Source organism: Mauremys mutica, chromosome 1, assembly GCF_020497125.1.
Source record: "Mauremys mutica isolate MM-2020 ecotype Southern chromosome 1, ASM2049712v1, whole genome shotgun sequence".
NCBI classification, from domain to species: domain Eukaryota; kingdom Metazoa; phylum Chordata; order Testudines; family Geoemydidae; genus Mauremys; species Mauremys mutica.
Window position 1 is genome coordinate 316535375 of NC_059072.1, and position 26306 is coordinate 316561680.

The following is a 26306-nucleotide window of genomic DNA, read 5'->3' on the forward strand; positions in this document are numbered from 1 at the left end:
CTGTGAACCACTGAGAACTACTCTCTGGGAATGATTTTCCAACCAGTAAGGCACCCACCTTATAGTAGCTCCATCTAGGTTGTATTTCCCTAGTTTGTTTATGAGAAGATCATGCGAGACAGTATCAAAAGTCTTACTAAAGTCAAGATATACCACATCTACCGCTTCCCCGCCCCAGCCACAAGGCTTGTTACCCTGTCAAAGAAAGCTATCAGGTTGGTTTGACATGATTTATTCTTGACAAATCCATGCTGACTGTTATTTATCACCTTATTATCTTCTAGGTGTTTGCAAATGGATTGCTTAATTATTAATCACATAAAACTACAGGCAGGGTGGGGGACCTCTGTGTGGGGAGAATAGGGAGGACATGAAAAGCCCCTGGCATGGGGGGAGACATGGGAATCCTAGTATGGGCAGAAGAAGGAAAAGGGGTATATGGGGGAGAGTGGCGTACCCTGAGATGGAGAAGAGGGGGCAATGGGAAAGCATTCACAGACCCTGGCAAAGGGCGTGTGCAAGAAGTCCCTGAAAAAGAAGGGACAGTAGAATGGCACCTGGGAGCTTGAGGGTGGAGTGGGGAAATGGAGGAATACAAGTAGCCCTCTGGTGTGTGCAATTCTTTTGGCCTACAAAAGCAACTAAGTGTATGACCCCCTAATTATTATTATTATTATTACTAATCCAAAACATAATACAAACTACAATCTCTTCAAACTACGAACTCGCATCCTTATTATAAGCACAATTTTGACTGAAGAAAACAAAATCACTTCCAACAAAAGAAGCTGGATATTTCCAGTATTCTCCAATAAAGCTGTGCAAATAGTTTGGGTAGAAATCTAAACCTGACAACCCAAGAACATTCTGAGTGAGGTTCAGACATTTGCATTGCCAATCATTGTGTCACCACATTGCAACATCAACACCATCAGATCACTAGGAATGTAGATTTCGGATAAACTTTGCTGAACTGTCTGGTAAACAGAAGAATCTGAACTTCTTCCAAGTTTGGTCACCCTCATTCTCCTGTCATTGTAAACAGTCTACAGCTAATGAGCTGAACCTGGTTTCTAAGGGCTTGTCTACATTAGAATGTTGTACCACTTTAATTACATTATAGTTAAAGTGGTACGATCAACCCCCGCCCCACCGAGTGTAGATGCAGTTATATTGGCATAAAGTGCTTTATACCCGCATTCCTGTACAAGAAGGGGAATAACTATGCCAATACAACTCACCGTTATATTGGGATAGCTCTGTTCACACTAAGGCTTTTACTGTTATAAATATATTGTTAAAAAATAAAATCATACCCCAAATTGACACAGTTATATTGGTAAAACTTTACAGGCAATTGTATCTTTTGTTCATCTTGAGACACAGATTCTTGAACACATCTCATTTAAAGAGCCAATTGCCAGCATTATTAACCTCTAATAAAAGAGTATGAAAATGTAATGGAAGTTTGGTTGACAATGGGGAAAAACAGAACTATAATCAGGAGGTGTATGTGTAGGAATCCAAGAGGGCAAGTGTCCCCTTGATAAGTATATTCTTCAGCAGACCAAAAGTGGGATAATCAGAGGGTCTCTCCAAGGCCCCAACATCTGTCTCCAAACTACTAGACAACTTAAACAAGAAAAATCTCCGAAAACTTTTGCCACCCTAGCCTCCTTTACACGACACATGCTGGACATGCTAGTTGTTATCCTCTACAGGAATATACTCACCGTTTCAGCATCTACAAAAAGAGTGGGGCATTCTGAACACAAAGTTAGCATCTGAGAAGAGCTCACAAACTTAGAGCCTATTCCTCGTAGGTTGTCGCCAAGGTAACTGGCAGCATCACAAGTTAGGAAGCAGAACCTTTTCTGAATATTCTGTGAAACAAGATAGTTCTTATCACATTCATTGCTCAAGTACAAACATCTTTCCTTTGCAAACACAATTGCATACATTCCTTCTTCATACAATAACAGCAAGTGCAAAAGAAACCGTCCCCATGGGAGGAAGTGAATGTTTGCCCAAGGATATTGAATAACAATTACTATTACACGGGACATAGTGCTCAGAAGTTTCTCCAGATAGGCAGCTGTGGAACTGGCCAGAGAATTCACATTTAGCAATGGAATTACAAACTGCTGCTGAAGTACCATGTTCTTGCTTGTGAGGATGATTCATTCTTTATAAACTACGTACCCTCAAATAATGTATGCTCAATTTGTTAGTCTCTAAGGTGCCACAAGTACTCCTGTTCTTTTTATGTACCCTCATGTAGCTTTTTCTTGTTCCTGCTGATCACCAGTGTTGATCAATACATGAATTCTCTGCCCATTCTGGATACTGTTTTGTTAGTTCCCAATATAAATAGGCCAATCAAACAATGTAGCAACAAGCCTAATATCAAACAGCAGCACAGAAACTCATGAAAGAGGTTTAGAAAAACCTCCTTGCTTGAACACCTCTGCTGCTTGGGAAGGCTCCAACAGTATAAAGTTGCATCTGGAAATGATTGTTCACACATTTTTTTGATATTTGAGTGGGTACAGCACCTAAAAGAGTACATAGTCTTGGTCTTCAAGGAGCACACTGCTCCTGTAACTTCTTTTTAATGACTTCCATTTAATAAATAATAGTAATAAAAAGACAGTTTAAGCCTTTCAAGAACTGAAACAATTATGCAAATATCACTGCCACAATATACCTCTGAGACCAAAAGCTCAGTAGGATTGACATTTAAAAAAAGGATGAGACAATGTATGGATTATTAGTCCACCTAAAGTTGCATTAGATAGGAAAAGCAATTTTAAAAGGGATTTATAAATCCTCATGCCTTGGGCACAAATCAACCATAGCCAGGGAGAAATCTCCCCTATGGACAAATTTATTCCATAATTGTCCATTCCTGACTGTTCCTCTAAAGCACCTGATACTGGTTACTACCAGAGACAGGATACACAATTAGATGAACTACTGGTCTGATAAAGCAATTCCTCTGTTTCCCCCATTCTGCCTCTAGACTGAAGAATTACAATTTACACATTACACAGTAAATGGGTTAGATACTCTACTGTACTGAGTTTCTCCTCCATGCAGCAGAGATGAGGGGCTGTCAGGGAGCTGATTACAGCTCCTTGATTCTCTGCCTAGCTCTGGTGCAGAATATGCCAGCTAGCAACAGTCCCCAAGGGACTGTCTGTCATCTGAGGAGAGCCACACAGAGCACACAACGCTCCAGCCATGCTTGCGCCCCACCCTCTGTACCGATGGCTAAAAGGAAGGGTTGCATAGGATGAGCCAATGACAGTTCTATGCTTGATAATGACTCCCCCCACAGGCCAGGGGAATCCTTAGAAAGGAAATATAGGACAAGATTCCATTCCCTTTTCTCTACCAGAATGGGGCAGCATCTGGGCTTATATTTTAAAATATTACAGTCTTGTTCATTTTGGAACACAATTTTGTCTTTCACAGAACATGGTCAAGTCAATACTTTTTTAAAAAAAAGATAATTTTTAAACATACAGATAGCTTTAGGATGCATCAGCCAGATGTTTATGGAACATGATGATGCATAGGGCAAATTCACTATTCTGTCATCTTTATACATGCGGATGAGGTTGCAATAAAAAAAAGTTTAAAAGAAATTAATTTAGTGGTCTCCTACATTATTCCTCATTTGTCCACGTTACAACAATCGCCATTTGATTCAGACTGATTGACAGCCTATATTCATGGCAGACTCTGAAGTAGAACTGGAAGGATGTTGTAGGTCAGAAACATGACACCTTGTTAGAACTGTGGCAGGACGCTTGAGTATCTACTTCTGCTATGAACTGGGTGAAGCCAATGCTATTTGTTCCCAACTGTCATCAATTCCAATTTCACACCATATTTTTATGTTTTAAAGTATTATTTTCCTAGAAATGGTAATAGAATACATAGATATCAACAGGAAATTATTTAATTAAAGTATAAAGAATAGATAGGTGAGCATGAAGTGCACATTTGATCATTACCTGGGCTAGCATTACTTTGAACCACATAGCTTTTGATAAGAATCGACTTGAGGTGACTGCAAAACCTCTCCTTTCTTCTATGTCAGGGATGTTCAGACTCAGTCTAATCTTACATAGACATATGACAATCTTCAGAAGTTTGAGAGCCGGGGCATGCCTGCTAGAGCTCAGGGCTTCAGCCCTGTGGGGAGGAAGGTCTGGGGGCTTCAGCCCCATGAGAGGTGCCTGCTGGGGCTGAATCCCCAAGCCGTAGGAGGCGCGCCCCACAGGGCTGAAGCTCTGAGAGCCCTCTTCCTGCTGGGCAGAAGCCAGGGGCGACACATGAGGCAGAGGGTGTACTATGTCATCCCCCCCACCCCCTGGTTTTTTGCCAGGGTTTGCTGGCCCTGCTCGGTCACATGGTGCTGCAGGGCCCACTCCCTGCATGGCAGCTGCTGGAACCAGCAAGCTGGTAGCTGCAGCCCTGGGGAGAGGCAGCAACAAACAGCTGGGAGCTGCAGGAAGAGCCGCTGCCTCTCCCATGGCACTAAAGAAGTGGCCCCTCTCTGCAGTTCCCAGTTTGCTGCTGCCTCTCCACACAGACTTAACATCTGGGAGCCACAGGGAGGGGCTACTGAGGGTAAGGGGGGGATGATTCAGGCTGTTGGGGGGGCTGAATCTTTAAATTGTGTCCCTCCCACCTTCTTGGCAGACACCAGTCATTCCTGGCAGAAGCCCCTAGCCTCACCAACCCACTGCAGGGCAGAAGCCCCCAGGTCCCCTCTCTCAGTCTGGTAGGTGGGGGGGGGGGGGAGGGGGGGAAGAGGCTCCGCAAAGAGCTGCATATGGCTTGTGAACCATAGTTTGGCCTCCCCTGTTCTATGTGCATCACAAAGTAAAGTGAAATTGTGTATCACATAAAGGAAAAGTTCCTAAGGCTACAAGAAAACATATTACTGGAAAGCAAACAGATAGTGTGTTTTCATGTGTTTATTTTATTTTGTGGTCACAACTTTCCAAAGCATTTTAGCTGTAGATTAATCAAAACCTGGTTCAGACTAGGTGTCTTCACTCCTTCATTTCCTTCCCCTTCCAACAAACTGCTCTTTTACAGTTATTCACGAATACGACATTCATTCATACTATAGCTCAGCAGGCAAAGTCAGCACCTACACGATGCTGTGTTCCAACCAGTAGGAGGTGTTCCTGTTATGTGCATCCAACCTCCTTGTAGAAAGGAGTGCCATGTCCCTGCTACACCAGAATTCCACAAGCTCCTGGAGTGACTATTGTCAAATTTGGGTTTCTTGTAATCCTACCATTAAACAGGAACTGCCATGCTGAATCAGATCAGTAGTCAGGGCAGTCCCTACCCATATGCAAAGTACACAGCTGCGTAGGGCACCAATTTCCTGGTGCCCTACACAGCTGTGTGCTGCTCCAGTCCCTGCTCTGCCTCTTCCCCATGGCCCGCCCCTGCTCTGCCCCAGCCCCACCTCTTCCCACCTCGGCTCCGCTCCAGCCACGCCCCCACTCCAGCCTTTCCCCTGAGGACTCAGCAGGAGTCGGGTGTCCTGCACTCACTGGTGGCGGTAAGTGGAACGACCCGGTCCCAGCCCGCTCCGTGCCGCTGGCGAGTGCTGGGGGGCGGTCCCACCTGCCCCCCAAGTCTGGGAGCCAGGGGAGCAGAGTGGAACGGGTTGGGGCTGGGTCGCTCCACTTCCTGCCGCCCCGTGAGTGTAGGGTCGGGCCTGCCCTGCACTCACCAGGCGGCAGGAAGTGGAGCGACCTGGCCCCAACCCTCTCCATTCCACCGGCTCGTGCTGGGGCGCAATTTCCTCCTGCCCCCCAAGCCTGCTCCTGCACCCCTGCAGAAGCCTGGGACCAATGCCACCCTCCCTCCCACGGAGACTTAGGGCCTGTAGCGGGGTAGCTACCTGCTCCTGCCCTTTTGGGCTTTAAAACAGCCCTGGGAAGGGGCTTTTTGGCTGGGCTGATTGGGGAAGTGGCTGCAGCTGGAGGCCACGCCCCAAACTGAACAGGGCTTATAAGAAGGCAGGGAAGCCAGGAGCAGTCAGTCTCTCTCTGCTTCCAGAGAGAGATGGGCCTGGCTGCTTAGAGGCTGAGAAGGTACCTATGGTGAAGCAGGGCTGGGGAGCTAGGGAAGCTCCAGCCTGGAAAGCCCCAGGCTGCGGCCTAGAAAAGGGCAAGAGGTACTGGGGGTTGCATGGGACAACCCAGGAGTAGGTAAAGCAGCAGGTCCAAACCCCTTTTGCCTGTGATGAGTGGGCCGATGCTGCAGTCTGCCCCCAGGGTGTGGGGCTAGACCATGACTGTCAGTGGCCACTACTGAGGCAAAGTGGGGATAGTAGGGTGGGGGTTCCCCTGGGAGGAGGAGACCCAGTTGTAGTTAAAAGGGCACCAGGTCCAGGGAGGGACACGGGGCCGAGAGCAAAACAGGTGGATCACCAGCCTGCAGAGAGTGCTCCAGCGCTGGACTGAGCTAATTCCCGGAGTCACCAGCAGGAGGCGCTGCAGGGGTGAGTACCGCCCTGTTACAGGGCCCCACACAGCCCCCCCCCCCTTTGCCTTTGTCCTTATGGAATTTCATCCTATTTATTTCAGGCCATTTCTCCAGTTTGTTAAGAGCTGTTAGAGAAGAGAGCATCTAGAGGAAATACAAATATTAGGCACACCAGACCTGGAAACATTTCCACTTTTGAAGGTGGTTTACTACTGCCCAGGAATACAGATTAAACTTCCAGAGAATAGTTGAGTTCTATGCCTGAGAACCATCTAGCAGCCAGACTTTGAGGTGAAGAGCGGCCAGACTGGGGTGAGTTATGGCCCCTGAGCTCTGAGTCAAGAGATCTGCTGCCAGAGGGAGGTGGAAAGTCATCCGAAGGAAGAGGTAAAGTGGGTCCTGGAACCAAACTTGGCACAGCCAGGCCAAAGGTATGAGCATCACTACTGCATGATCTTGTTTCATCTTGTATTAGAGGTGTTGGAGATAGAAATATAGGAGTGTGTGAGGTTAGGTGATGAGGAGGACATCCCCCAGGGAGTTGTGACACTCCTCTCCCTCACTTTGAGCAAAAAAGTGATGGAATTTTGCATTGGAGAGTGTTGCAAAAAGATCTGCCTTGAGAAGTCCCCAGGACTGCCAGATGTTCTGGAAGACCGAGTCATTGAGTTCCCACTTGTGGTCCTGGTGGAAGAGCCAGCTGAGGGAGTCCACTATGGTGTTCTGCAGGCCCACTAGGGAGACCTCTGAGATGTCTGTGAGGCAGGAGATGCACCAGTTCCAAAGCCTCATGGCTTCTGTGCACATGGACTGGGATCTTGCTCCCCCTTGGCAGCCTGTATATTACACTACTGTCCTGTTGCCCAGCATCACCTTGATTGAATGGTCTTCAATACTGGGGAGGAAGTGCTGCCACACATAGTGAACTGCCATGAGTTAGATGACATTGCTATGGAGAGATGACTCCTGGAGAGTCCATTTGCCCTGGGCTGTGGAGTCCATGAGTTGAGCAAACCATCCCAGTAGGGAGGCATCCACAGGGATGACCTCAATGGTGGTGGACATGGAAAAGGGACCCCTGCACTTGCAAGGGTCCTTCTACTGGGTTAAGAAGACAAGTACTTACGAAGGTAAGGTGAGCTGTTTGATGAGGCAGTTTCTCTTGGGGGTATAAGCCATCCTGAGCCATGCCTGAATGCAATGGAGGTGCAACTGTCCATGAGGCATCACAAATGTGCAGGCCGATATGTGGCCTAATAGCTAGAGGCATGTCCATACTGTGGACTGAGGCCTCTGTTGCAGTGTGGTAACCCGTCTAGCCATTGTGACAAACCTGTCTGCTGGCAGGTAGGCTTTGGCAGTTGAGGAGTCTAGAGCAGCTCCAATAAATGCTATGTGGTATACCGGGGTTAGGGTGGACTTGTCTTGGTTCAAACAAAGTGAAAGATGGCAAAGGCCTTGTTGGTGGCCGACATCAGGAAGTGAGCAGCCCTTGAGGAGACAGTCATTTAGGTGGAGAAAGTCGATTAATACCCAGTGGCACAGGTTTGGCCATGACAATAGAGAGGAATTTGGAAAAGACCCTTGAGGCAGCTGAAAGGCCAAAGGGTCCCAATACTGGTAGTGATCTGTATCAATGACGGAGCACAGGAAGAGTCTGTGGGACAGGTGCATAGGTACATGAAAATACATGTTCTGGAGATCAAGGGAATGAACCAGTCCCTGGGATCCAAGGATGGCATTATTGTTGCTAGGGTTACCATCCTGAAGTGCTGCTAAAAGATGAAAATATTCTAAGTCCTCAGATCCAGGATCAGTCTCCAGCTCCCTTTCCTCTTGGGGACCAGGAAGTACCTGGAATAGATTCCTCTTCCAGTGAATTCTGGGGGAACTGGCTCAGTTGCCCACAGGAGAAGGAAAGATTGGACCTCCTACCTCAGAGGAGACTCTTGTGAGAAAGGGCCCTGGAAGAGGGACAGGGAACAGGAGGTGACTGGAGGGAACAGAACAGACTAGAACAGAGTATATCCTGATGAAACCATGTCCAGGATCCATTTGTCTTACACAATGCACTCCAGGGCAGGCAAGAAATGATAGAGATGATTCTAGAAAGGTGGGTGGAGGGTGGTTTCTCACAGCATGAGATTCAGAGAAGGAGCTGGTTTGTGACCCTTGACTGGGTAATCAAAACTGTTTTTTGCCAAAATCACTGAATGAGACGTGATGGTTGCACAGGGCCCTTTCTTGTGTGGTCTGAACTCCTTTCGGGGTGGCTCTATAGGCCTTGTCTAGGCCTGCTATGCATTGGCCTGTAACGTTGAGTTATCTGCGATTTACTGAACCGTTTTTTCATCACAGGCATGTATATCTTGAGGGATCGCAGAGTTGCTCTAGAATCATTTAGGCTATAGAGAGAGGTGTCAGTGTCACTGCTGAAGAGGTTTGGCCCTTTAAAAGGGCGGTCCTTGATAGCATTCTGTACCTCCATGAGAAGACTGGCTGTTTGGAAATAGGACACTCTGTGCATGACTATAGTCACCATCAAGGCTGTGTCAGCTGCATCAAGGGTGGCCTGCAGACAAGCTTTGGCAATCGTCTGCCCTTCTAAAATAAGGGCCTGTGATTGTTCTCTTTAGTGACCACCTGTTGCAGGACCAAAATGTGTGAATTTTGCATAATTAGTAGAGTCATATTTAGTCCTGAAGGACTGATAACTTGCAATCCTCAACCGCAGAGCAGTGGAGGAGTGGCTCTTTCACCCCAGCAAGTCCAGGTGTTTGAATTCTTTATCGAGGGATGGAGGAGGAATCCATTTGCCATGGGCGAATCTTTCATTGATAGCATACACCACCAAAGAGTCGGGGGAAGGGTAGGAGAAAAAAAAATACTCCAGGGCCTTAGCTGGTACAGTATTTTTTGTCTGCCCTCTTGCAGGTAGATGAAATGGTGGCAGGTGTTTGTCATACAGTGTGGGTTAGAGCCAGCAGTGCCTCACTGATTAGGCAGAGCAATTTTTTTCTGGGAGTGGAATCTAAAATGTCCATCGGAGAGTGCTGAGTCTCCTGGATTTCCTGGGGGGGAATCTGCAGTGACAACAATTTTTTTTACCATGTCCTGAAAGGATCTGAAGTCATTGGCATAGGCTGGTGGGGGAATTATGACCACCTCATTGGGGGAGGAGGAGGAGGATGGTAGCATCTCCTCCTCAGCCACTTGCTCTTGCAGTGGAGGGTCTTTCAGTATCAGTTGCTGGTGAAGTTTCAGAGGTTGTTGTTTGGTAAACGGCTTCTTGCGAGCAGGTACCCTGTAGTAATCTTTGTATGGGACCCAGGGCTTCCAATAAGCCCACTGTGATGGTTCATAGGGAAAGGGGCAGGGCCCAAGGCTACTCTGACCAGGGATGGTGCGAATGTTTGCTGGTCACAGATCAGGTCTTGTATTTGGGAAATACCTCCAGGGAACATTGGAAGGGGAAAGAGGCAGAGTCCTGGACAGACATGTCTGAATCTGAGGACATGTCTTCTTCTGTATCTACAGGGAGAGCCTCTGCATCAGTGCCAGAGCTCTTATCAGTACCAGAGCCCGAGGAGGCAGAGACAATCAAGTTAGCACTGGCAGACAGGATCTTGTGCTAAGGTGTAACAGCATAGATGAGGGCTCCAGCTCCAACCAATGGGACAATACCAGGAAAGGATCCCCTTTGGTACCCCATAGAAGGGGAAAGCCTGGTTCTTCTGTGATGAAGAGGTCCTCATGGGAGAAGACCATAGTTGGTACTGGGGAGCGTGGAGGGCACACTTCAGCCTATCCTTCCTCATCTTGTGAGATCTGTTTTTAAAGCTGGTGTAAGCCTTGCACATAGACAGGATGTGGGATTCTCCAAAGCAGTGGAGGCAGCTGGAATGCCCATTGTTGAGGAGGAAAAATTCTAATTCAAGATGCCTTGAAAATTGCACATCTTTCGCTAAACACAGTATGAGGTTGACAGGCTGCTCCAAACAAGGATTTTGTTGCACAATCAACTATGTTGGCAGTATTTTACACAGCAAACTTAGCACATTTGGACTTGTTTGCGAAAGTTCCCATTGGCCTGGGTCAACAGTCTTACATTATGAAGTTAGCAAATATGTGGCAAAGTTCTATGGTGCAAAAACAATCAATTTCTGGACAAGTCAGGAACTAGATGAGAAAAGCTTGTGGAAGATGGTGTCCCTGTGCTTTCACCTCAAAGAAGAGAATACTGCCATTTCATGGGGTTAAAAATACTCCTAGCTTGCAATGCTAGCTTGAAGATGCTAGTTTCCTCCCAAAACAAGGACAGAGAGACTCAAGTTACTAGGCCCTCTAGCCAAGGAAATAAATGAGTTGCAGAGAATGCACAAGACTGACCCAAATAATGAAAACTTCCTACATTCTCTAATCAATGCCAAATATAAATATAATGAATGCTTATCAAGCCACGTCAAATTTACACTCAACAGGGTCAAATAAAGAGATTATGAATGGGGAGATAAAGCAGGTGAACTACTTGCCTGAAGACTTACAGTGGAACTAGTCAACAATATTTATTCCTTATTACAAGATGATAGCCATCCTTGAAGCAATAGATGTAAATAACAATTTAAGCAATTCTATCAAGCTTTATATAAATCAACCAGTGTGGCTCTAATAAATGTGATCATTTTGTTGAAGGCCTACCTTTTAATTACCGTACCTCAGAACTCATGCTCTTTATGCTTTCATAACACAAGAGATCGAACAGGCTATAAAAAAATGAATTCCAACAAGGCCCCTGGAATAGATGGCTTTCTGGCAGATTTCTACAAAACGTTTTTTAATCAGCTTATCTTCTAGTCTTTCAAAGATCTTCACTGAAATATTCCAAAAGGAACCACATCTCATGACATGACAACTGCTTTAATTACTTACATATTAAAGAACAAAGATGGTCGCAACTGTGGCGACTTCTGCCCCATATCTCTATTAAACACAAACTGCAAAATAATTGCGAAAATTTTAGTGACACAACTGGACACCATCATCCCATCAATTATACATGCAGATCAGGTTGGTTTCATTAAAGGAAGATTGGTTGCTATAATACAAGAAAAATCATGCACTTCATCCAGCAAACTCAGATTTCAGATGTTCCCTCCACAGCTTTATCTCTAGGTGCAGAGAAGGCCTTTGATAGAGTTGAATGGCCTTGTATAAATGGCTGTCCTAAAAAAATTGGATTTGGACCAGTATTCCTGAACTGGGTCAGTGCATCATACAACTCTCCCCTTGCTTCACTATCAACTAATGGAATTACTTCTCCCACATTTCAACTAGAAAGACACACAAGACAGGGCTGTCCCGTCACCCTTCTTTTTCAATCTCTCTCTGGAATCACTGGCAATGCACATATCTCAGGACTCAGCCATTGAAAGTGTGACTATGAACAGGAAAGAATACAAAATCAGTTTCTATCCTAATGACATTTTTTGTACTATTGAAGGATCCATCCTCATCATTCTCATCACTGTTGAATGTAATTGATATTTTTTGAGATCTCTGGTTTTCACATTAGCTTGAATAAATCAGAAGCAATGGATATATTCAGAAGACCAGATCCTTCTCAGTTTCAGCATTTTTCATTTCAAATATGCAAGGAAATAACTTAATTAGGTGTTAAGATATATCCTAAGCTTCCAAAAATTGTTTCTATAAATATGGACTATATATTAAAAGAAATTTCCAAGGATGTAGAGAGGTGGCATCTCCTCCTTCTTTCTTTACTGGGGAGAACAGAAATATCCAAAATGAATATCTGCTCAAGATTAACTTACTGTATATACTCGATCATAAGCCGGTTCATTTATAAGCCGACCCCCACCCAAGATGGATAAGTAAAAATGGAAAATTTTTATAACCTGTTCGTAAGCTGACCCTATAATTCAGGCATCAGCAAACTCTGTCTCCCGGGTCATCAGGATAAGCCTCTGGTGGGCTGAGATGGTTTGTTTACCTTGAGTGTCTGCTGCTTACCCTGACGGGCTGGGACAGCAACTGGTGGGGAAATTTTTTTGGGGGGAGAAGCTGGGAGTCGGGGAGTAACCCCTGTGACCACCTGCCATATGACCCCACCCTTAGTCCAGGACCCCCATACTCTCCCCATCCTATCCCTTCCCACCTTATCTGGGGAGGGCCAGGGGAGGATGTCTCTGGCCTGGCTGGAGCTGCTCCGGCAGGCTGGGCAGCATAGCCACAGCCTGCTCTGGTGGGCCAGACTGGGCAGCGCAGCCGCAGCATGTTCCAGTGGGCTGGGCCAGGCGGCACGGCCGCAGTGTGCTCCAACGGGTCGGGCAGCACGGCCACAGCCTGCTCTGGGGGGCGCGGCCGAGTGGCAAGGCTGCAGCCTGCCAGCCCTGGAGCTGCAGCTGCTTTGGAGGCTGGTGGGAGAGCAGCATGGCCAGAAGCGGAGAGACTCTGGCCCCGCCTCTTCCCTTCTAGCTCTGCTGGCTGTGCTGACTCTCCTTGCTCCCTCTGTTCTGGGGAGGGGCTATGTCCCACCTCTCCCTCTCTATACCCATTCATAAGCTGACCCCCTTCTCAGGTGCTTCCCTTTTTTACTAAAAAAATTTGGCTTATGAACAAGTATATACAGTATATTATTAGTCTATTGCCTTTCAAGGTCTCTCTTTCACTCTTTGCTCGAATAAATAGGCTTATGGTGCAATTTACATGGGATATAAAACAGCCTCACTTGTCACAATGGACTCCTGAAAAATCCTGGGCAACTGGAGGTTACATGGGGTTGCCAGATTTTTATCTATGTTATCCAGCATTCCAATTGTGTCTTATTGTAAGGTGGTTCCACTCTAGTGGCTCTGTATACACATTGGCCTGGTTTGAGATAGAAAAAAGTTCAGGTATACCGTTCAGTTCCTGCTCTTCTTTTATATATCTTAAGAGGCTACCCACACTCTTAAGGAAAAATCCAGTCTTTGAATCTACATGGCACATCCTGGAACATGTTAAGATAATTAAAGCATCCAATCTTACTAATTCTCTTCTCGCACCACCATGCGATAACCCACTCCTCAGTATCAAGGCCAACTCTATGCTTAAAACAATTTGGATAGAAAAAAGAACTAACAAAAATTAAAGACCTCACACAAAATGATAGACTGGCCTTCTTAGACAACATGTGTAACAAATATCAGCTATCACTGTTTCACGGTTCCTTCTTTCTGCAGCTATGCTCAAGGATTCATGCACGGATAGGGACAACTGGTCCATTTCAATTCTCTCACCTCTAGAAGAACGTGTTAAGAAATATGGAAACAAGAGTCATTTTGTAGGAATTACTGATGTGTGGTTTAAGGCTTTGCAGTAACCTCTGTCTCTGTCTCAGTCTCAAATAACAATGATAAAAAGAACTTAGCCTCACTATCACAACAGAAACCTAGGAGGATATCTGGCTTAATATGAAAGATACTTCAAGTTTTTTATCCTTGCGATTCTTCCAGAGCAAGATATTAAAAAGGTATTACAGTAACTCCCCACTTAACGTCCTCTCGATTAACGTTGTTTCGATCTTACGTCCCAGCTCCATTACAGAACACGCTCATTTAAAGTTGTGAATGCTCCACTATAATCTTGTTTGGTTGCCTGCTTTGTCCACAGCTGGCGGCCCCCGTATCAGCTCTCCTATGCCCCCCCCCCCCGCAGCGTCTCCCGCCTGCCAGCAGACCCCACAGATTAGTGCCTTCACCCTGCTCCCCCCTGCTTCCTGCCCGCAGCAATCAGTTGGTTTGCAGCGTTCAGGAGGCAAGAGGGAGGGGGAGGAGTGAGGACTCAGCACGCAGGCTCCCCCTCCCTCCCCTGCCTCCTGAAGCCCGCAAACCAGCTGATTGCCGCGGGCAGGAGGCAGGGACGGAGGGGGGAGGAGCGAGAACGTGGAGTGGGGAGTAAAGGGGGAGGTGGTGGGGGGGAGAAGAGGCAGGATAAGGGTAGGGGCTTGGGGGAAGGGGTGGAGTGGGTGGGCCAATGGTTGAGCCCCCCTGCCCCTGGTGTTTGCACAGTAGGGGAAGCTGCAGCTGCTGCTGTGCAACCTGTTTCTCCTAGCCTACAGCACCTTCAGCCTCCTTGCCTGCCTCATTGTCTGCAGTGCCAGTGGGCTGTGCCTGTGTGGGGTAAGGCGGGGACACCTCCCATTGCTTCATACTCAGCAAGAGGGATTGTAGTATTAAATTGTTTCTTTAAAATTGTTTAAAATGTATATAATGCCTTTTCTCTGGCAAAAAAAATTTCCCTGGAACCTAACCCCCCCATTTACATTAATTCTTATGGGAAATTGGATTCGCTTAACATTGTTTTGCTTAAAGTCACATTTTTCAGGAACATAACTACAACGTTAAGTGAGGAGTTACTGTACTGAACTCCAGGACATTTGTTTAAGTCAGGGATCTCAAATGCCTGGCCCGTGGGCCATCTACGGCCCACAAGCCTCCCCAGTGTGGCCTGTGGGGCTCCAGCAGTTTTGGGGCCGGGTCTCTCTCTTGGCCCCACCTGCCGCCCTCAGGCGCCCCCCATTCAGGGGCCCCGGCAGCTCAGCGGAGCTGAGCAGCATTTGCCTGTTTGCTCCAGTGGCTGCTGGCCCCTCCCTGCGATCCAGGGGTGAGGCGGGGCTGTGCCTCCGTGCGCTGCTCCCGCCCCGAGCGACCCTGCGGCCAATGGGACGCTGCAGTGCATGAAGTGCATGGAGAAGTGCATGGAGGCCCCCAGGCCCACCCTGCCTTGGAGTTACAGGTAAGCGCCAAACCCCCGCTCCCTCCCAGAGCCTGCATCCCTTTCCCCTTCCCACACACCCCCTCAGACCCCCAAAATCCCTCCCAGAGCTTGCACTCCAATCCCCTACCTCAGACCTCCTCCCCCACAAACTCCATCCCAGAGCCGTTGGCAGGTGGGAGGGGGAGTTTTTTGGGGGGCAGGTTCTGGGTGGTATGAGTGACACTGGCCCTCCGGGAGGATTTGAGGACTGGCATTGGCCCTAAGGTAAATTGAGTTTGAGACCCCTGGTTCAAGGCTAAATTGCCAAAACACAGAGGCAAACAGCCACACCCCAACCTTTTGCACATCCTCTATACCTGTTAAAAATGCATGTTTCTGGAACACCATATTCAGTACTTTCTCAAAAATTTTAAGTGTCACTATTTTTCCTTCTCCAAGCTTATGTATTTTAGGGATGCTTTATGAGACTTAGTATTGCCAGTTAGTATTGAGAAATGGATTGCAGGAACCTTTAGTGGCCAAAAAATAGTTATTTTGAAAAAATGGAAATCTGTAATTCCTCCCTCATACACAGACTGGCTGAGTCAGCTCTCTGCTACTGCATTAATGGAAAAAAATACTATCTACTAGAAATGCTTGGGGAAAAATATGAAGATGTCTGGTTACACATGAAACTATTGCATATTTTTGCAGTTTAGTATGTATTAGTCTCCAGTACTCATAGGTTTATGTTCTCACTTATTTATCTATTTAGTCACTTTAATAATTGATGCCCTGCATGTCTCCTATGGGTTCAGTTTTGTTTGTTTTCCATGTTTTGCAAATAATTAATATTGAATTTTGTTATTTATATACTTCCATCTTGTGCATGTATTTTTATTTATGTTGAGTTTCATTATGTGTTTATATTTTATACAAAAATAAAAATAAAGTTAAAAGATGAAAATTCTAGTTTGCCAATATTATGAATCACCTTTTCTGTTGTATTTAGTTTAGCTTTGCTGTTATTAAAATGTCTTCGGGAAACTATGTTGTACATTTAGCATCCAATATCATGTTGAGGAGAGTAGAAAGGCTAACAATCAAGAATGGAGCAGACAGGCACAACAGCCAATCATTGTGTATAGTTGTGCTTTCAATTAGAGAAAAACAGTGTCCTTATTTGTAATGTTTAGGGGGACACTGTACACAGTATAATTTATTATTTTAGTTTTCAGGTTTGCATGCCCTCAATCCTCTTTCTCTCTTCAAAAAAAGAGACTGTCAGGACACTTTGAATAGATGCTTATTATTTTACAGCAAGTCAAATTTTGGTCTATCAACATCTATAGCTAGCATATTTAGCAAGGGAAGAAACACAGAGCTAATTTTCAAACGTGGGTGCCTACAGTAGCCTAAAACTACACTGAAGTGCCTAAAATGGTTATTTTCCAGTAGTTGCTTAAAAAAAGGACTTAGGTCCATAACTTTAGGCATCAAAGCTTGAAAATGGAGCCCAGAGATTGGTTGCAGTGTTTAAAGCCTAAAGGAGGGTAGCAAAAGAATAGAGTGTGAACCTAGAGGAAATAGGGAGGAAAACATGTTTTAATATGGGTGTTCTTTCCTTTTTTTTGAGGGAATGGATGTATTCTTAAATTGATGTAAAGATGCTTAGACATTATGGCAATAAGCAACTTAGAACTGTGAATAGTAATCAAGGCCCCATGTACTCTGTGGCCAACTGAACCTAAATTGTGCATGAAGGTCCCTGGATTCTGTGGCATACTGAAGCAGCAGACTAGAAACTGTGCAGTAGCTTCATTTTAAAAAAATCAAGCTGTGTAATGAATTAAATATGAAAATAATCAGTCAGAGTAGCCCTGGTGACAGCTAGTTTGATATTAAATTCACATTATTTTAAATTGTCCCCACGTTTTCAATTTTTGTGATGGTGCAGATTTTTAAACTGGCAACATATAAAAGTTGCCAGAGGGAAGCAGAAGGTTTTAGGAGCTCGGTAGGGGATGGTAGGAGCTCTGGCATGGGGGGAAGCATGGAAGGGACCTTGGAATTTTGGGATAAGAACATGAGCTGGATTATTAGCAGCAAAACAATTAACAGTGTTAGATATTTAAACAGTCATCTTTAGGTTTCAGAGTTAGTTGTCCTTTCAGATAAATGGGGTATTTAACATCTTTCACAGCTATTGTTTCAGGCTGTCTGCAGACTCGAGATAAAAGTGTAAAGTGATAACCTTAGGAAAATACTATCTTCAGGTCTAGATACATAATATTTTAGAGGAAAACTGTGATCCTAGGGCACATTTATGCAGCAGAGAGTATATTCTGTGGCCAAGTAATCATGCAATACAGGAGGTTAACACAATATACTAAGTAATTAATTACTACTACTATTTAATAATGTACTGGGGGCAGAGGTGTCTATGTGCTCACCTAAAGGTATTGTTTTAGAATTCCAAATCTATTTTCTTACCTTAAACAGAGAGGAGAACACATGAAATGTATAAACTGCGCAGGACCCATCAGAATCGCACATGAGTTGGTTGATATGACTACGCCAGGCTTCTTCTGCATCATCACATGCAGCTGGCTGAAATGCAGCAAGGATGGCAGAAAAGAACGGAGAGGGAGGAGGGGAGGCATTTCTGTCACCTTCACCAAAACTGGAGGAGAAGAGAAAAATAAACCATCTAACTCTATAATGCAAATACATCCAAAAGAGGCTGTAGATAAGATGCTTATTGTCTTAGCATGCTGCAATAAATTGATGTAATCTGAATACCACTAAAGTATCTTCTTATCATAACTAGAATCTGCTTGAGACTGGTGAGATGTGAGATTATAACTCAATATCTCTAAATCAGAATGTCCACCCATAACATTTTTTTCCTTAAAAATATGTTTTACAAGTAAGTATTTTTCAATTATTAATTTTATCTATCTTTTTCTTTTTGTGTATTGAATACATTCAAAAGGTTGAGCTTAAGCGTCTGCAGCACACACTACTGGTATAAGAAAATGTTGTCTTAGTAACATATGCACAATTATCTACAATATTTTAAAGCACTGGTTCTCAAAGCCGGTCCGCCGATTGTTCAGGGAAAGCCCCTGGTGTGCTGGGCCGGTTTGTATATTGTATAGCTGTTTTTGAGTAGCAGGATAGTAAAAATAAACACATTTTCCTCATTGTTCTCCCCTCTCCCCGAAATATGTTCTGAGTAGCTTTACGGTCCATGAGGTTTGAGGAAGAAAGCAAGAATTTGCCAGAGAAATAGACCCAATTGAGGAGAAGGGCCTTTTGCTTTCAGGGGAAATTGGTTTTGATATAACTTGAGTATGACCTATGGAAAACTGCACTTTTACACGTGTAGTAAGTTTTGAAAGGGTTTTCCTGCTGTGTCGGGTGGAGATGCATTGTCCCAAGGGGAGCTCTCAGAGGAATTCTCTCTCAGGGAGGAAGAATTCTTCCTGATACAACATGGTGCAACAGGGTAATGTGCTGACCACTACTTCCTTTAGGAGGTGCTAAAACACTCCCTCCTGGGCATTCCCCCTGTGGAATGGTGCATGTACATGGAGAAAACAATCCCTGTGCTCCCCTGAAAGCCTGATTGCTCTGAGAAATCTGGCTATCTGGAGATGCTGTGCCAAAGAGCCAGAGGATCCTGCAAATAGAACTCCACTAATGGCTAATACTTACTGTACTATGGTGCTGGGCTGATGATCTTTATCCACACTTTCTAACTAATCCTAGACTTTCTTCAAGATTTCCAGGATCTCTTGAATTAGCATTGCTTTCCTGGCACCAAAGGGTTGAACTTGGGCCAAATGGAAGAACAGACTTTTATTTTGGATACTCTCCTGGATGCAAGCAAAATCCTGATCAATTTGGAAGATAGGCCTAGTATGGTTAATGCTTTCCTTCCAACAACAGTGCAGGCAGTCAATTGAAGATAGTCTGGGTGGAGAAAAGGGCTTTGGAAAAGAATGTCCAGTCTGGGTGGCAGCTGTCATGTTGATTCCAATTTCAGCTCTATCAGACTGCAGAATCTCCTTGGCCAGTATGGAGCTATTACAATCACCTTCACTTATTCCCGTTTTATCTTTTGAATTACTTGCCCTACGAGGAAAGGGCGGGAATGCATATAGCAGGCCTTGTGGCCACCTATGCATGATACCAGGAGGTTCAGTAGCTGGAAGAACTGAGCTATGGTTGGTTTGGTGCACTTGTGCAGGACAGAGATGAGCTCCTGGATCTTCTGGAACCTGTTGAGTGATTGGTAGATCTTCGCCACTGAGCTTTCTCTGTCCACTCCCAGGTGGGTTATCCATACCGATGGGATCAAGGAACTTTCCTTGATGTCTGTCACAAAGCTGTGGGTTTGCGGGAGGTCCAGAATTTGCATCATGCGCTGTAGGCTAGGTCAGACTTCTCATTAGAATATCATCCAGATAGGGGTATAGATGAGTCCCTTGTGACCTGAGCCTGGCTCTGACCACCAGCATTTTCGTAAAGATCTTTAGGGATGATGAGAGACCGAATGGGAGGGTTTGGTACTTGTATTGCTTGTGCCATAAGCAAATCTCAGAAGTCTGTGGTGGCACAGGTGGATGGGGATACGAAGACATTCGTCTGCCAGATCTATGAGGTTAGAAGATCCTCATGACACAGGGATGTCACCATAGAAACTAGGGTCTCCATCAGGAATTTTGTTTTTGTCATCCGTTTGTTGAGCTTTTTGATATTTAGAATGGCCCTGACTCCCCCTGTATGCTTTAGAATGATGAAGAAGCCTGTAGAGTATGAACTCTATGTTTCGGAACAATGAAGAACCCCGAGAACTTTTCTGCTGAGGGAACAACTTCCATAGCTCCTATATCCAGCAGCTGGGAGATTTAATTATGGATCAATTTGTGCTTGATGGGAATGGTGGAGATGGGGGACAGGATGAAGAAGAGGGAGGGAGGAGCCCATAGCTCAAGGGGATATCCTTGACCTATTATCTCTCTTACCAGTTATCTGTGATCGATATAAACCATTTTTTTGAGAAGTAAGAAATTCTGCCTTCTAGATTCAGTTCTGAGCTGAGGCATATCTGCTCATTGTCAGGATGGGTTTTTGAGGGTTGCAGACCAACCTCTGGGCTTTCTGCTTGAACTCTGGCACCAGGGCTTTCCCTTGGTGTATCTGCTATGCTTCTTCTGGTACTTCAGCAAGGAAGAATAATCAAAGGAGCACCTCTGCCTGAAGGTGTGTTTGTATTCCGTCCTGAAGGTACTCAATGGAGAAGGGAGGGACTGCTTATATTTAGGAGCATTTTCTGCCACAATCTTATCTAATTTTTCTCCAAAGAGGAGAGATCCTATGAACTTGAAGGGACACAAGACTTGCTTAGAGTGTCTACCTTCCAAGGAAGGAGCCAGACATGATGCCTGGCCACTGAGCTGGATGCCACAGTCTTGGCTGAAAACCTCATTGCATCCATTGAAACATCAGCCACAAATGCTGTTGCCAGGGTAATTTTCTTGAGAAGAGAGCAGAAGTCAGGATGATCCCTGACCTTCAGGGTCCTGAGGTCTTCCACCCAGGACTGTGAAGCTCTTGCAAAGCACGTGGATACGAGAGATGCTCTGAGAGGGTCTGAGGATGACCTGAAGTCTCTTTCTAAGAGTGGTCTCCACTTTCCAATCTGTGGGGTCCTTAGGAAAGAATTCCCCTTCAGTCAGAATAAAAATATCTCCTGCTAAGGATGCTACTGCAGCATCCTACTTTGGAACCTCAGCTACACAATTCTTTGGCTCTTGCAGCTTGTAAAATCTAAGACCGTATCTATAAATGTGCTTGCCCTGTTGGGTTTTCCTCACTCCTCTTTAATCGCATCCTCAAAAGTGAAGTGCTGGGGAATTGCAGCCTCGAGGGAGGATTCTGAAGGGAAGTATTTACTTTGAGGCTTGTCCTCAGGAGCCTCTTCAGGTTGGATCTGTGGTAGGCATAAATCTTTTTGCATATGGCCTCAAACTTCTTTGGGGGAAATTTGTTGTTGCATTTTCCCCAAATCCTGCTCACATTCAGAGCCTGGGATTGCTCATTCTTTGGCAGGGGAGGAGGAGGCTGAGGGTCTTCTCGATTTTTTGTACTTTTTCTTTCCCTTTTTGTTCGTTCTGGACTTTTTGACTTATTGGCACACTTTTTATGGGCATGGCTACCCAGAGATGGCCAGAACGCGGTCTCTCGCAGCTTGCCTTACACAGAGTCCAAAGCTTTCTAGAGTTTTCTCTCAGAGTCTTCCCTGTCAGAGTCCCACTCCCACTGGGTTGGAGATGGGGGTTTCATTACTGGAGTCCCCTGATCCGGACTGGGAGGGTGAGAGGCTATTTAGGAGTCTGGCATCTCTCTTCAAGGAATCTAAGACCTAGTTCAGGACTTGTGGGGGAGACTGGTATCCTGGTAGGGTTCTTATCTTATCATTCCTGTTTACCCCTGGACTTACCCCCAGGGCAGGCTGGATGAAGTCCCCCTTCTCCTTAGAGCCTCTGTCTGTTCTGCTCCGTCTCTCCTGGCTGGGTTCTTTCATGGTGAAGTCATAGCTTCTTGGGTGCTAGGGGACCCAACTGGCCTGCTCAACTCAGTGCCCCGTGCCCTAGCAGAGGTAGGGTCAGCTGATTGGGAACAGGCTAGACAAAATTAGCTTTTTTGCTGAGCCTGAAAGTGCTGCCTTGCATATAGAGCATCACCTGGATTTTGCCTTGGGCTTGCATGGCTGCTCTGCCATGCCTCAGAATGGGTAGAGGAGCTCAGCAGGATGCCGCTAGAGTGGAGGCTTCGGGTGGCTGTAACCATCATGCTTGAAGCAAACAAAGCAAAATGCTCGAACTGCTCAAAAAAACTGCCAGAACAATAAAGGTGAAAGAAAAGGGATGGGAGTGAAGTGAACTGCCATTATCTGCTGCCACGGAGGCAGAGGATCTGGTGGCAAGCGAGAGACAGGGGCATGGCCAGCACAAGCCATGCCGCAGCTTCGAATTGCGACTGGAACCTGCAGAGAGAGAAGAGCAGCCCATGTGTAGCAGAACTGTGGGAGACACTGGGCTCAGAGTGGCTGCAGTGTGTATGTACCAGAACCTCAAGGTGTTCCAACGTGTACTGAGGGGCCATCCCTGCACACAGCACTCACAGGATTGGAGGAATGAAAAGGTGAGAGTTATGACATCCTTACACCCCCTACCCGCTGAGACACAAGGGGTGAGATTTCATGGATGATCTGACTCTTGAATGTTAATCATACAAACCATATATATATATTTTTGGTGAAATGTACTATACACATGATCAGTGTAACTGTACAGATGGATGCACAAATCTTATACAATTTCTCCTATGAGGAATGTCTTGCCCTGTTTTTCAAGTGTTAATAAATTTGGTTGAGCAGATAGATATTTTTCTGAGTTGTCCTCTCCACAGTCCTCAATTCCAATGAGTTTTATTCCAGTTGTGGCCAACATAGCTAGTGGGGATATGTTGTTTATGAGGACATATTAAGAAATTAATTACATGGCTATATCTTTGGTCTGTGTTGTAGAAGAACTTTACACCCCACAGAGTTTACCAGTACCTGGCAAGAGCAAACTGCTCCAACAATCTGTCCCCTTTTTCTTCAGTCTCTGTCATATCCAGGCTAAGGCTATCACTGCATTCAAATGCTGCTGGGAGTTCATTTGTAGACCCAGAAAGGTCATCTTCATGCACTGTTGTATCCTCCTCTTCATGTGCAACTTCGGCCTGAGAAAGCAAACAACAGCAATCACGTTTTAGAGGAAACAGCAAATTTAAAATGTATCATTTTGGCTCATAAGCAGATAAGCTAATATGTAAAAATGTATATTTAACAACATTTTTTAAGCAACAGAAATATAAAGTGAAAATGAAAAAGACTAAAATTAAGTTACTTTTGATCAGAAATTGTATATATTTGTACAATCCATTCCCTTAATCAAGATGTTTTTAAAGAAACTTCATCAACATGTCTTGCACCTAGGTTTACAGAGTGACTTTCATTCAGAAAGGCTCCAAAGCACTTTTAAAAAGTGAATATAGGGATTATGCACCCACCATTTTGGAAATGCAACAGCCTCTTTTTGTACTTTGAAACCTCCTGTGTTCTTTTCCCATCTCTCAGAACACAATCAGCTTCCTGGGTGATCCCTATCCCCGATCTAACCTCCTTATATTCTCCTGAGGCTTTTCTTTGCTGTCCCCCTTCTAAACCTGAACAAAGTTCAGCTCAGTCCCAGTTCTCTCTACTTTTTTTGTTATTCTGCATCCTCAGTGGGGTGCAAGTCATTTCTCTGTGGGAATGGATAATATCTTCAAATCGCACCTTCTCTTGGGCATCTTTCAGATTAGATGTGCCTCACAATGCATTATATAACTAATTTGGGGGAAGCTGTGTAACATGGGATTTGAAGACAACGGCTGGCCCTTCATAGATTACCACACTTGCTCAACCCTGCAACAGATTCCAGATATCAGGGAAAGTTGTTAGGCTCAGGTCAGCAAGAAAGCAAATTGCTGTTGAAGAGAGAAATGAAGGTTATCTGGTTACACTACAGGAATAGGAGATAGTGGAGGTGGCGGGGGGGTCAGGTACTGCGCAATTAGAAGTACTATATTCATGTTATGCCTTCCTTTGTTTTAGCAACTGCATTAGCCACTTTGAAATATGAGATATCAGATACATGGCCCATTGGTTTGTTTTGGTTATGGCAATGTCAGTGTTCTTATCAGAAGAGAGAAACTCTAGCTGAGTTAGGAGGAAGAAAGGAAGATGATATAAAGAAAAAACTGGGATATAAAGGAGAAGTAACCACTAAAGGTTCCGTTATGTTTTAATATGCTTCCCGAATATGCGGGGTTTAGATATTACAGTGATAGGAGCCATGAAAATACCAGAGATAGATAGATCTGAATCTCTGAATATCTTTTAGGTTTTTCCATCAGTAGTCTCTAATTCCTTATTAATAATCTACTAACTGTTGCAATCTTTGCCCCTAGAGACATGACAAAGTAACTTAATTTCTTTCCAGGCTTAAAATGGTGCCATCTTGTTCTTATCTTTGGTACTTGCTTTATCTTCGGTGGTTGAAAAACTGACTATACATTGGCAGATACTTTTTGGCACAGGAATGCTTAAGAAGAACCTTGAAAAAGAGACATAGGTTTGGAAAGGTTTCCCTTTCCCCTACCTACTCTTATTGTTTGTTGCTGTCACTCCTTGCATTGTGTCTAAAACTGATGTAAGATTCCTGGGGAAGGAACCATGTCTTCTGTGGTTGCCTGTGAAGTGCCTAGTACAATTTTTGGCACGATATAAAAAGCGACAATTCCTCCTCTGCATTGCTAATCTGCTAGTAGTAAATATAGGAATAAAGAAACCAGGGGGGAGTGAAGCTTTGCTTTTACTAGACTAAGGGTATGGCTACACTTACAAATCTGCAGCACTGGTAGTTGCAGCGCTGGTTGTCCAGCTGTGCAGGGCCAGCACTGGTGTGTGGCCACACTCACAGCTACCAGCGCTGGTGTGTGGCCACATTTGCAGTATTTGCAGCGCTGTTGGGAGTGATGCATTATGGGCAGCTATCCCAGCATTCAAGTGGCAGCAACGGTGCTTTTCAAAAGAGGGGGGTGGGGTGGGGCGTAGTGTGACAGGGAGCGGGGGGGGAGAGAGAGAGAGTAGATTTTTGGAGCCAACACTGTGTGTTAGCTTCCTGACTTGAAAAATCAGAACATGTTCCCGATCCCTTACTCTTAACTGCAAACAGCCTGCAGCCAACACGACTCCCTTTCTCCCCTCTGCCCCTGCTGTTTCTGTCAAGCAAACACTCACTCCCTGCCTGCCTCATTATCTCATTTGATTGTTCACAGATTGATCACAGCAAACAGGAGCTGTGTTTGTAGATAAACAGCTCCGGGATCAACGGAGCTACGGAGCTCGGAGTTCACAACAAAACAAAGAGAGGCTGCATAACAAAACAAAGAGAGTAATTTATAAAAGCATTCTGGGATACATCCTTATACCCTGGAGGCCAATCACAGCGCTGGTGTGTGGCCACACTTGATGACCAGCACTGCAGCACCAGTGCTGGAATCCTTATTCCCCATGCTGAGTGAGGTGTACGGCCAGCGCTGCAGCCAGGGAGTTGCAGCGCTGGAAGTGCCCTGCAGGTGTGGCCACTTACTAATTGCAGCGCTGGTGGAGGCTTTCCAGCGCTGCAACTCGCCAGTGTAGCCATACCCTAAGTAAAAGTATTTAGCTGCAAGTTTCAAGTTTTTGTAATGAAAGACTGGATGAGATAAGCTTTTGAGTCACACACAGCTCTTTTCCAGACCTGAAGAAGAGCTCTGTGTGGCTCAAACGCTTGTCTCTCTCACCAACAGAAGTTGGTCCAATAAAAGATACTATCTCACTCACCTTGTCTGTGGAAAGGTCCCTATCAACTTGGGTTATGCATTTCATAAATGTTAAACCTGATGTGGGACTAACCTAATCTGTGTATTAGTTTTACAAACAGCTCACTGTGTGTTTTCATTCTCTACTCCTTTTCAGATTGCACGCATTCAATTTTGTACCAAACATATCAGTATGAGGACAGGGACATTACATGAATTTTCATGACACTGTTTTTTAAATTAGGCATATATGAAGCATATAACATTCATGAACAGTGGTCTATGACTTTAATTTACAGATCAATAACTATTAAAAGGACTCTAAAACATTGGTATCAAGCGGGCAGTAGTCGTAGCCTGCAACAGAATCTCTTTGACTAGAGCTACTTGAAATAAAATGTTATCAACCCCTGCCCACTCAATAACACTCTCTCATTTATTTTCTTTCCTTGCTTCATTTTCTTATTTTCCTGTTATGTGAAAAGTACCCGACTCAGCCACAACAGCCTGACTGGTAACCCTATTGTGTTATAATGATACACATAATATCATTTGTT

At 45.0% G+C, this 26306-nt stretch overlaps 1 protein-coding gene across 1 annotated transcript in view; it reads right to left on the reverse strand.

Moving 5' to 3' along the window:
* Positions 1-26306, reverse strand: part of FRY (FRY microtubule binding protein) — a 398333-nt gene that overhangs the window by 20766 nt on the left and 351261 nt on the right. The window contains exons 58-60 of the mRNA XM_045016361.1: positions 22916-23082; positions 17776-17965; positions 1734-1883 (exon numbers count right to left, since the gene is read on the reverse strand). Coding sequence (XP_044872296.1) covers positions 1734-1883; positions 17776-17965; positions 22916-23082 — 507 coding nt within the window. The remainder of the gene's footprint in view (positions 1-1733; positions 1884-17775; positions 17966-22915; positions 23083-26306) is intronic.